Here is a 12,023-nt window from a genome sequence, read left to right as displayed (position 1 = left end):
ACAAACCCAGAGGAAACGCTGCCCCGCCATCTGTTTGATGCACTCAGAAGCGGACCTCCAAACGGACAAACACCCGCGGGAGGTGTGCTCAGAGAAGAAACTCAGGGCGTTGCAGACACGTCGCTGGGGAAGAATCCTGGCTGGCTCAATGCATATTGTATCAATGTAAACATGTCAGGCGTATAACTGCATCTAAAATTAGAGTACGTCTCAGACATGGAACCATCTTGCAGAAACAGAATTACAGGCAGGCCACTCACTGCACATTCTTTTGCAACATCCAAGAAAGCTGCCTTTCCTCGGAATAAGGAAACGGTGCTCGTGTCTGGCTGTTTTAAGAACTGGTGTGGGGCTCTTTAAAATGATTTTTAAATTTTATCTCCTGTGACACACTGAAGTCATCTAAACCAAAAACAGTGTTTTCAGACTGTGATACCAACACTTAAGAAAGACAACCGGCGGAAGGATACTCACACTGGAAAGGTGCGGAGACTTGGTCCTGCCCGTATCTGAAAGGGAACGAACCTTCCGTGGACTGCTCCCCCGAGAGCACCTTCTGGGCTGCGAAGTACTTGGGCTTGAGCACGTACTCCTGGGTCTGGCCGTGATGGATCACCACGTTCTGGGAGGAAAGGGGTGTCACTCTGGGGAGAAACAAAGTGAGGATAAAGGAATAAGCAATGGACACTTAAAAGTCCACTAAGAAGGAAAGAATACGTTAAATTTAGAAAGGAACAAATTCCGTGCCAGGCTCAATTTTTTTTCCCCCATACTGTAGCTGGACATTTACAACACACAAAGAATTAACAGCTTACCCTTGGAAGCCTCCCACATAGCAGGGACTCGCCTGTCTAGGCAGGAAGATTAAGGATAAACAGGCCACCACGGGTGGACTCTAACAGAGGATGCAGAGCACAGCTACCATGAGCCTTCGTGCCAAACACATGGCATTTATAAAATAAAAAGGCACGTGTGTGAACAGGTACATATATTAAAAGGCATATTTTATATAAACCGATAAATAAGTAGGCAGCATTGAAAATGGCTGGAGAAGAAAGGGGCAGTAAAATACAGGAAAGGGATTAGGTCAGAAATTCCAAGAATGATCAGTTAAGCAAAACAGGACAATGTGAGCCTGTACAAGGCACAGGGGCACCTTGCTGGTGCTGCAAGGGAAGATGGGCAGCCTCTCTGAGCCTCGCTTTCCCATGCTGTGCCACAGAAGCTCTGCCACGCAGGGCTAGGAAGCAAACGCTCGTAAAAGTCACGGCATAAAACTGAAAGCCGATTTCGATGATCTTTTACAATATAAATTATGATGGTGACAGGAAAAACAGGCCCTCGTTCGATCTTTTATGATGTACCTCACAATGATTAAAACTGTACGATTCGGGTTAAATGTTCTATAATTACCAGTTTCTAAGAATAAGAAGAATAAGGAGAATGACTAGTCATAATCTCATTACTTCTTTAATAACATGAGTCAAGGTCTCTGGGGACTCCTGGACGGAGTTACTGTGTTTTTACCCTGCTGGCCCGACCCTCCCTTTCCCTAGGACAGTTCCCTTCTGCGGCATGTAATGTAGACTTTACAATAATAAGCTTCACCCAGACTTAATCACTCCCTGAGAGACAGAACTGAAATCATTAGCTAAGTAAGACTAATAAATAATGAGGAATATAAAGAAGATACACCAACTAATTCCAGAAAAAAGGCTGAACTGCTACTAAAAGTATATGGACAGAGCATTTTAGCAGCAGACGGAGCCTTTGGAAGGAAACCTGCTCTCCAGTGTAATCTTAAGTTTTATTGACTGTGACACATTAAAACCCTCTAAACTGAACAACATTTTTCCAAACTACGATACTTGAACTTAGGCAAATGGTTCACAGAGCTATACTCACAGTGATAAGATGCCACAAAACCCCCCAAAAGTGCCCCAAATGAAAGACTCTGATGAGAGGAAGCAATGACACCGTACCAGGTGAGTCTGAAATGTGAAGTGTCAACCCCCCAGAGACACCACACCGGGTCTCATCAGAAGCAGCAGTGGAGGCCTGAACAAACTCAGCCTGTTCGAGGTATTTCAGCTGGGGCTGGTGACCGAGCTATTCGGGGAGACAAGGTGTCCATGAGAAACTGAGGAAAAGAAGGAGCTGGGATTAAGGGTGCTTCCCTCCGAAGCAGTCAATGATCTAGATCTATCGCTCTACATGTATGTTTTGAGGAGGGAATTTCTCTATTCTTCAACCTTTTCTAGAGGGACTTCAAATGCGAAATCACATCGTTGGTACTCTGTTCAGCTCACAAACATACTTTGGGAGCATTTTCATAAATAAGAAATTGTACATGCTACTTAAACACCTACAGTCATTCAAATGGCTTTCAGAATGTCTCCTTCATGATCTGCTCAGTATTAAGAGACAGTACTACGCCTTTCCTTTGGCTGTAGTATGAAATGATTTTCAAATGCCTTTTTCTAATCTTGGGGAATGTTATTTGATTAGTAATACATGTACATCTATATTACAATAAACTAGGTCACCGAATTTTAAATGTTTTCAAGCGAGTGTTTAAATTTAACTCCCTAGCATAAGTAAGGAATTTTCTGTTTTCTTTCTTTCCTTTTTTTAACTGATGAGTTTTACTTATAGTTTTATTTTTTTAACTTGTATTGACTTTATTGGGGTGACATTGGTTAATAAAATTATATAAGTTTTGGGTGTACAATTCTAAATACATCATCTGTATATTGTACTGTGTGTTCACCAGCCCAAGTCAAGTCTCCTTCCATCACCATTTATCCCCCATCACCCTCTTCTACCCCCCCTCAACCCTCTTCCCCTCTGGTAATTACCATACTGGTGTCTGTGTCTAAGTTTTTTCTTTGCTTAATCCCCTTACTTTTTTCTCTGAACCCTGTAACACCCCTCCCTTTTAAGAGCTATAAGTCTGTTCTCTACCTAGGAGTCTGTTTCTATTTTGTTAGTGTGTCTTATTTATTAGATTCCACATATAAGCGAAATCATATGGTACTTGTCTTGCTCTGACTCACTAATTTCACTTAGCAGAGTGCTCTCCAGGTCCATCCATGCTGTCACAACAGTTAAGCTTTTCTTCTTTTTTACAGCTGAGTAGTATTCCATTATGTAAGTGCACCACAGCTTTTTTATCCACTCCTCTACTGATGGACACTTGGGCTGCTTCCAAATCTGGGCTACCGTATATAACACTGCAGTGAACATAGGGGTGCATGTCTTCTTTTGAATTAGTGTTTTTGGTCTCTTCAGATCTATTCCCAGAAGTGGAACTGCTGGGTTATAAAGCAGTTCCATCTTTAACTTTTTGAGTTAATTCCATACTGTTTCCCCCTGTGGCTGCACCGATCTGCGTCCCCATCAACAGTGCAGCAGCGTTCCCCTTTCTCCACATCTTCGCCAGCAGTGCCTTTTGTTGATTTATGGATGACAGCCATTCTGACAGGTGTGAGATGGCATCTCATTGTGGTTTTAATTTGCATTCCTCTGATTAGTGATGTCGAGCATCTCTTCATGTGTCTATTTGCCATCTCTATATCCTCTTTGGAGAAGTATCTATTGAGGTTCTTTGCCCAATTTTTTTCCTTTGCTCATTTTTAATTGGATTATTCTACACTTCTGGTATTGAGTTGAAGTTCTTCACAAATTTTGGATATTAACCTTTTATCATGTGTATCATGGATGAATACATTCTCCCATTCAGTGGTTTGTCTTTTCGTTTTGCTGAAGGTTCTCTTTGTTGTGCAAAAACTTTTTAGTCTGATGTAGTTCCACTTGTTTGTTGTTTCCCTTGCCCAAGGAGATATAACAGAAAAAAACAGTGCTACAGGAAATGCCTGAGATTTTGCTGCCTATGTTTTCTTCTAGGAGTTTTATGGTTTTGAGTCTAACATTTAAGTCTTTAATCCATTTTCAGTTTATTCTTGGGTATGGTTTAGAAAGGTGGTCTGGTTTCTTTCTTTCTTTTTTTTTTTTTGCATGTATCTGTCCAAAGTTCCCAACACCATTTACTAAATAAACTATCTTTACCCCACTGTATGTTCTTGCCTGTTCTGTCAAATATTAATTGACGATAAAAGCATGAATTTATTTCTGGGCTCTCTATTCTGTTCCATTGATCCATACATCTATTTTTATGCCAGCAACATGCTGTTTGGATTACTATGGCCTTAAAGTATAGTTTGATATCAGGAAACATGATTCCTCCAACTTTCTTCTTCCTTCTCAAGATTACTGTGGCTCTTTGAAGTATTTTGTGGTTTCTATATAAATTTTTGGAAAATGTGTTCTACTTCTGTGAAATATGCCATTGGTGTCTTAGAGGAATCGTGTTGAATCTGCAGATTGCTTTGGGTAGTATGTGCATTTTGATGATGTTAATTCTTCCTATCTATGAACACAATATATGCTTCCACTTATTTGTATCTTCTTCAATTTCTTTCTTCGATGTCTTATAATTTTCCAAGTACACGTCTTTTACTTCCTTGGTTAAATTTGTTCCTAGGTAATATTTCTGATGGAATTGTAAATGAGATTGTTTTCTTATTTTCCCTTTCAGATAATTCACTATTGGTGTATAAAAATGCAACCAATTTCTGAATATTTATTTTGTATCTGGTTACTTAATTCAGTTATCAGTTCTAGTATTTTTCTCATGGATTTTTTAGAGTTTTCTACATACAGTATCATGTCATCTACAAATAATGACACTTTTACTTCTTTCTTTCCAATTTGGATGCCTTTTATTTCTACTCTTTGTCGACTGCTATGGTTAGGACCTCCAGTACTATGCTGAATAAGAGTAGCAAAAGCGGACATCCTTGTCTTGTTCCTGATCATAAGGAGAACACTTGTGCAATAGTTTTTGCCCCTTGAGTATGATGTTGGCTATGGATTTGTCATATATGACCTTTATTATATTGAGGTGCATTCCCTCTAGTCCCACTTCACTGAGAATTTTTATCATGAATGCATGCTGGATTTTGTCAAATGCTTTTCCTGCATCTCTTGATGTGATCATGTGGTCTTTATCCTTTACTTTGTTTATGTGGTGTATCAAAATTATTGATTTGTAGGTGTTTTAATAATCTTGTATCCCCCGTGTTAAATCCCACTATATTATAATGCACAATCTTTTAAATGTATTTCTGGATCCAGTTTTCTAATATTCTGTTGAGGATTTTAGCATTCATGTTCATCAGAGATATTGGCCTATAACGTTCTTTCTTTGCAGTCTCTTCATCTGGTTTTGGAATTAGGATAATGTTTGCCTCATAAAATGGGCTTGAGAGTCTTCCTCTTGAATTTTTTGGAATAGTTGGAGAAGGAAAGACATTAGTTCTTCCTTGAATGTTTGGTAAAACTTAGCCATGAAGGCATCCAGTCCAGGCCTTTTTGTTTTCTGGAAGCTTTTTGATTATTGCTTCAATGTTATCAGTTGTAATCTGTCTGTTCAAATCCTCTTATCCTGATTCAGTTTTTGAAGATGTATATTTATAGGAATTTATCCATGTCATGCAGATTGTCTAATTTGTTGGCATATAGTTGTTCATAATATTTTCTTACAATCCTTTGTGTTTGGTGTCAGTTGTTACTTCTCCTTCATTTCTGATTTATTTATTTGAGTCCTTTCTCTTTCTCTCTTGATGAGACTGGTTAAAGGTCTGTCAATCCTGTTTATCTTTCCAAAGAAGTACAGGGCCGCCATGAATTGGGAGAATGGGTTTAGTGGATCTCCTAGAATGGGGGGGTGGTCATTCAGACTTGAGGGAAGGTGGGAGGCATGGCTTCTGCCCAAGAGCCATATAGAACTCAGTCTGTCCCAGCTCCTGCCCAGACCTCAGCAGGGCAGAGCCATCAGGAGTTGGGAGAATGGAGCTCCTGGGAGCCTGGACAGTGGGGCTAGTGGGTCCCCCATGAGGTGGAGGTGTCAGTAAGGTTCTCAGAAGAATTGAGGGGAATGGCCTCTGCCCCAAAGCCACATGAACTTAGTCACTAACGTCCCCTGAGTCTGCCCAGACCTGCACACCACAACTTAGGCAGCTGACTCTGGCAGCAGGGCAGGAGCTCTGAAGGGTGGGACAACAAGGAGTCCAAAGGCCAGAGCTATTGCTTCTCCCCAGGCTGGTACCCTATGGAGGGGGGTGCTCCACCCAAGGAAGATGGTGTCTGTGGCATGGTATCATGGGGGCTATCTCCTCAGCTCTTTCCCCAGAGCCACAAACCCCAGTCTCTCTTCATACAACTCTGATCCACTCCTCCTTCCCTCTGCTGGGGCCAATGTAGTGGCTGCAAGCAAGATTTTATATGTTAGCCCATTAAGAGGGCACCTGTGTGTTTCTAGCAGACTCTCCTCTCACCCTGGTAGACAGAATGCCCACTGATTTTCACAGCCAGTCATTATGTGGGTGCCTATTCCTGGCTCTTGGGCTCTTGGGCTGGGGAGCCCAACTTATAGTTGAGACCCCATACTTCTCAGGAGGAACCCCCTACAGCTGAGATATCCCTCCAGAAGCAAGGCCAGTTGGTTTCACACAACCACCCTTCCTACCAGTCTCAATATGGCTTCCTCTGTAAACCCTTGGCTATAAGACTTCTCTTCAGCTAGTCTTCAGTTGGTGATTCAGGTTGACTTCTTCATATTTTAATTGTAACTCCAGTTTGGTCCTAGGAGGAGGCGAGTGTGACATTCACCTACTCCATCACTATCTTGGATCAAATCCTACAGTCTTAGGAGCGCCCAGGAAAATCCATCTTGGGTCTGGATTTCCCCATTCACTACACCATGGAAGAACACTCCACTTCCTTTGTCACTAGATTGATGACTTATATTACTAAAAGCCTAAGGCTTCACATTGTAAACACTTTCCTTTTAATGATGTAAGTGTTGTTTTGAACTTTAAGTATGTTTGGTTGGGATGGGGTAGAAAGTGAACCAGCTGGACACATCTGGTGGGGTTGATGACAACCACAAGTCTATCTGTCAACCTTGGGACAAGAAGAAGCCCTCCTTCTCATCTCAGGGACAACTCACTCTCCAGCTATGCTGTCCCCCTGTCACCGTGTTGCTGGTACCTACTGAGAGAAATGCAGGCTCACTCCTATTCAGAAGAGGACAGCCCAGCATTCCAAGAGACCTTGGGGCTGCTACAACCACTTACTGCTCCAGCCACTGCCAGGTAGGTGAGACTGTGGGGTCTGCCTTCTAGCTGAGGTCCCCACTTCTCTCCCCTCTGAATCAAGGAGGCAGCAAGAAATGAGCTGAAAGCGTATGTACATATGGGTTCCTTTTCCCTAAACACAACAGAAAGGCAGTAAATAAACAAGACCAAGGTATGTATACCAGGTCTAGAACTTGAATAACAATCCTCATCCATCACTAACTTAAGGAAATGAGCAATAAAAATTAACCAGTGTAATGGTACCTAAGTCTTACTACAGTAAACTGTAAGTTACAGCACATTATCAATATGGAGCTGCAGAGAATTGTGCTTCCTCTTCCTCCGTCTCCTCTTCCCTTTTCCCCAGCCAAGGTAGTAGACACACTGGCTCCCAGAGACACACCGACACACACAGACTAAAGCCGGACAGCCGCACAGAGAAAGAAGCAAGCCATGCACGGTGGGCTGGTAGAGGGCAAGTAGAGGGAACTGTCCAATCATTCATTCCACAAACACGTGTATCAAGTGGAAGCACCAGCCCACCACTGTCTCTTCCTCACTTCCTCCTTTCATAGTCGGTCTCCGCCTTTTCCTCTCATTTCATCAGTCACAGTTATTTCCACTTTGGACCGCCTCTCAGTCTTACAAACACACATCCTTTCAACTCTCCCTCTTTTCTGTCTCTTTTACCCAAGTGTTTCAGAAAAAAATCTCTCTCCCTTCATTTCAACTGGGACTTCCTCCTCTTTCTCTCCTGGGGGGCGCGGCGGGGGGGGGGGGGCAGCTTACCTATCACTAGTGAACATCAGATCTGTCATAGCATAACTAATATTTTTAAAGGGTAAAATAAAATGTTTGAGAGAAAATTAGATAAAAAATGAAAGCTGTAGGACCTCTGGTTCAAATGGTTGTTTTGGATACCTCTATATCCTCCAAAAAAGCCCTTAGAATTATAAATAAGGAATAAAAAATATATATTAAGCCAGAGTTGACATTTCATAGTTATACAACAGTACAGCCACACTACTCATTAAAGTATCAAAATACTCTGTTTTGATAAACAGCTAGTGACCCAAGCTCCTTAGTGCCCTCCCCTAACCCCTCCCCGTTGGGCACCCCAAGACATCCCCTCAATTCATAAGTAACCAGGTAACATTTTGCAGAGCTGGAGATCTCTGGGTCTCCATTCAGTGTCCCTTCTGATCAGTCACTACCTGTGCCACACAGGATATTAAAAATGGCTCAAATTACCCACCAACACACACACACAAGAGAGATTTCAATAAATCTGTAAGGGGTTCAAAGTGGATTGACAAATGCTGACTACTGTAGCGGCAGGGAGGAAGCCATGAACTAAAAAACATATTTTTCTAACTTGTTTTACTTCAACCTGCAGAATGAAGCACATTTTACATGGAGATTCAGCACCCGCCTACATGTGTCTGTGATTTGATACAACTAAAATGAGTTTTACCAAACAATGTTCACCCTTACTCTCTGTGGGACAGACACTCTGGAATTTTCCCCTCTAATCTATTGTTTAAATGACAGTCTTGAGTCATCACACTGATTTCAGGACCTCATGATTCCCTGATGAGTTGCAACCAGTAGCTTAAGGGCCCTGGACGAGAATCATGCAAGGGCACAGGCACGGCACAGAGGAAGGAGCCACAGAGCTGTTCTGGATGCTGAGACCAAGGAAAGCAAAGGGTGATAAGAACTGAGACCAAACTCTGGTGTCTTAACTAAAAAGTCTGCACAGGCAAACCTCTGAGATATTGTAGGTTCAGCTCTAGACCACCGCAAAAAACAAGTGTCACAATACAGTGAGTCACTCATGGTTTGTGGTTTCCCAGTGCTCATAAAAGCTTTATGTACACTATACTGTAGGCTATTAAGTGTGAATAGCACTATGCCTAAAAAAAAAAAACAATGTACCCATCTTAATTAAAGTAGAGTACTGCCAAAAAATGCTAACCATCATCTGAGCCTTCGGCGAGTCATAATCTTTTTGCTGGTGGAGGTCTTGCCTCCATGTTGATGAAAACACATATTCTGTGACATGCCATTAAGCAAAGTGCAATAAAATGAGGTTATGTTGTATATGAAGCCAACTGCAGTCCCTACTCTAGCAAACAGAGTATCCAGAAGTCAAGCTTCTACTTCCCCCTCAGGGGGAAAAAATGCATATTCTCCGAAAGAATTTACTATGTGGTTTAAACCACAAAACTTACTTCTCCAGAGTAAGAAAGACCCCTTCATTCTGGCATTTTGGGTTCCCCTAGCATAAAGTCTGGCTTCCCACATTTCCCCTAAAAGGATGCTTGCCAAGTAGTCAGGAAGACAGGGAGCTCCAAGAAAAGGATCCCAAGGCAGAAAGGAGAGTCACGAGAATGGAAAACAAAATTGAAATTTTAGAGACACTTGACAAGATGGTGAGGAATGCAAGGGATGCAGTGGAAATAGGCAGAATCCATTCAGATTTGATGCTAGTGACACCCTCCTTCAAGAAGCACAGAGACATTGGCAATGAACCACGTGGAGGGAGAAACCCAAGCAGCCCATGCTTGGCCTTGCAGTGAGTGGTACATCCACAGATGCAATACTGCAAATGTTGTCACTGTCAGAAACAAGCCATGTTACCAACTTCGGCGATATAAATGCAGAAAATCAGCTGAAGGAGGGCAGAAAATTCTGGAAGAGGAAGAGGAGAAGTAGAGAAAAGATTGAGAGGGCGATTGCCCTCATTTCACAAAAGAGAAAGTCATCAGATAACATTCATGACCTTGACCAATGAAGCTGATAGAAGACACAAGTTTAAATATGTGCTGTTGAGTTTTGCACAGACAGAAACTATGAATGGGAAATAAAGATTTTGAGAAGAAGAATGGGGAACAATCTCATCTCCTAAGTTTCAGACAACATCTAAAAGGAAGAAATCAAGGGATGGCTGGACGGAGATGACTACCAGAGGGGCTAATCGGACTTGAGCTGAAATGAGAGAGCGGCAGGGGCAAAGAAAAGGGAGTCAAGTGATGTGCAGGTTTCAAGCCTGGTGGACTAGAAGGGTATTTTGGTTCAAGGCCAAGGAGAAAAGTAAGAGCAAAGGGGTACACGCAGTTACGGCAGTCAGGAGAAAGACCCAGTCTGTGACAAAGATAATTATGCTATTGATACTCTGAGAGACAGAAATGTGGGGTGCACCTTTGGGGAGCCATTAGGAAAAGCCTCCAAGTTTAGGAAAAGTGATGTTCTAACTGGGACCGACATCTCCAAAGGCAAAACTCTTTCAGAAAAAAATATGGAGTCACACAGTTTTGGAGGACATTTATTTAATGGTGGGGACGTAAAGCACAAACAGGAGTGGGGGATCAGAAGGGGAGAAAAACAAGAATGAGATAGGTCCAGAAATGATAAATAGAGGAAAGTTTCTAGGAGTAAAGGAGAGAGGACCCCCCGTAAACTGTTACAGAAGAAACACCAAACCAGAGAAGCAAAAAATTAGAAAAGGTCACTGGTACCATCAACAAGGCTGTTTCGGTCGTGACAAGAGAAGTGTGACTGCACAGGGTGAAACCCGGGGTAGGTGTCCCACTGGTGACACGTGGGAAAGAGCAAACAAGGAAAAGAGACCGGAGGTGAGGGGCACGGCGGGCCATCTGAAGACGAATCTGTGCGAACCTCTGTATCTCTGTGAGCAGCACAGAACTTCTTTCCTTCAAAGACATGATTAGTCACACACTGTTTACACCGCTGCCTTCAGAGTGGCAATTTGGGGCACAAGAATGGACTGAAATTTTCCATATTTCTCCTAAATCCATTATTTGACCTGTGGAGGGGAGGATGGGGCAAAACACAAGTCCCTTTCCATGCAAGAAAAGGGCTTAGGACCTCTCAGAAGGGAACTTCCAGCAGGCCATGGAAATGTTTCCCACAGAAGGCCAGTCTGGCCCAGCCGGCCCGCTCCCCTGTGATCAGAGCACTCAGGTTTGCAGTCGGGACTAAGAAAAGCCAGTGCTGCAGGAAGAAGCCACAGAAAAGTCACCTCCAGCCTGCTGGGGCCAGTTTCTGTCTATAAAATTCAAATGATCGTATGTGCCCTGGATGGTGGCCCTATACTCATGTGGCCTGGCTGGCAATCTGCAAGGGGAGCTAGAACATCACTGAACGTGTAATGACATGGCAAGAAAAAATTAAGCATTTTTACTAGAACTCTTCACAGGAGGAGTACGGTGCATAGCTAGAGAGAACCCTTCGATACACTGCTTAGCACTGGGATGAGATGCTGTAAAAACAACACCCCTTCTAAGGAAAGTGAGTCCAATCAATCTCCGGCTTTCGTTATGCCAAGAAGGTCAACGCACATTCAGGGTCAGTTACGAACAGTCTGGGACAACAGAGACAGGCTGGGCGCTGCGCCAACCATCTTCCATGTCCACTCTTCCCGCTCAGTCCTCAACCTCTCCTCTAGAGAAATGTCTAACCCAGAGTGTCACACGGTTGACCTCCCATGTCTCAGAACGACCCTGATTAGAAGAGATGTTTCTGGACGAGACTGCTAAGAAAACAGTCATGGAATTCTCCAGCCCCTGTAAGTCCCCAGTTCCTAGCAGAAAGGAATACAATAAAAGCTGTAACAAAGAGAAGGCTAAGAAGCAGAGTGAACAAGGCCTGCTCTTGGAAAGTTCAACAAAATTACCCTAACACTCGGGAGAAGGTCCAAATGTCGAATGGGCCAGTTTGAAGAAGACCCATTAACCAAAGACAGGACAATTTTAGCATCATTAAAAATAACTATGATGGACGGAAATATTTTAAGTGTTT

The 12,023-nt window shown here is 42.8% G+C and overlaps 1 protein-coding gene across 9 annotated transcripts in view; it reads right to left on the bottom strand.

Annotated features, from left to right (window-relative positions):
- Nucleotides 1-12,023, bottom strand: part of LTBP1 (latent transforming growth factor beta binding protein 1) — a 365,380-nt gene that overhangs the window by 236,266 nt on the left and 117,091 nt on the right. For all 9 annotated transcript variants that reach the window (XM_036027834.1, XM_036027833.1, XM_036027829.1 and 6 more), the window contains exon 4: nucleotides 475-644. In XM_036027834.1, coding sequence (XP_035883727.1) covers nucleotides 475-644 — 170 coding nt within the window. The remainder of the gene's footprint in view (nucleotides 1-474; nucleotides 645-12,023) is intronic.

This window comes from Phyllostomus discolor, chromosome 6 (genome assembly GCF_004126475.2).
Source record: "Phyllostomus discolor isolate MPI-MPIP mPhyDis1 chromosome 6, mPhyDis1.pri.v3, whole genome shotgun sequence".
NCBI lineage: Eukaryota > Metazoa > Chordata > Mammalia > Chiroptera > Phyllostomidae > Phyllostomus > Phyllostomus discolor.
This window is presented reverse-complemented; position numbering and strand designations above follow the sequence as displayed.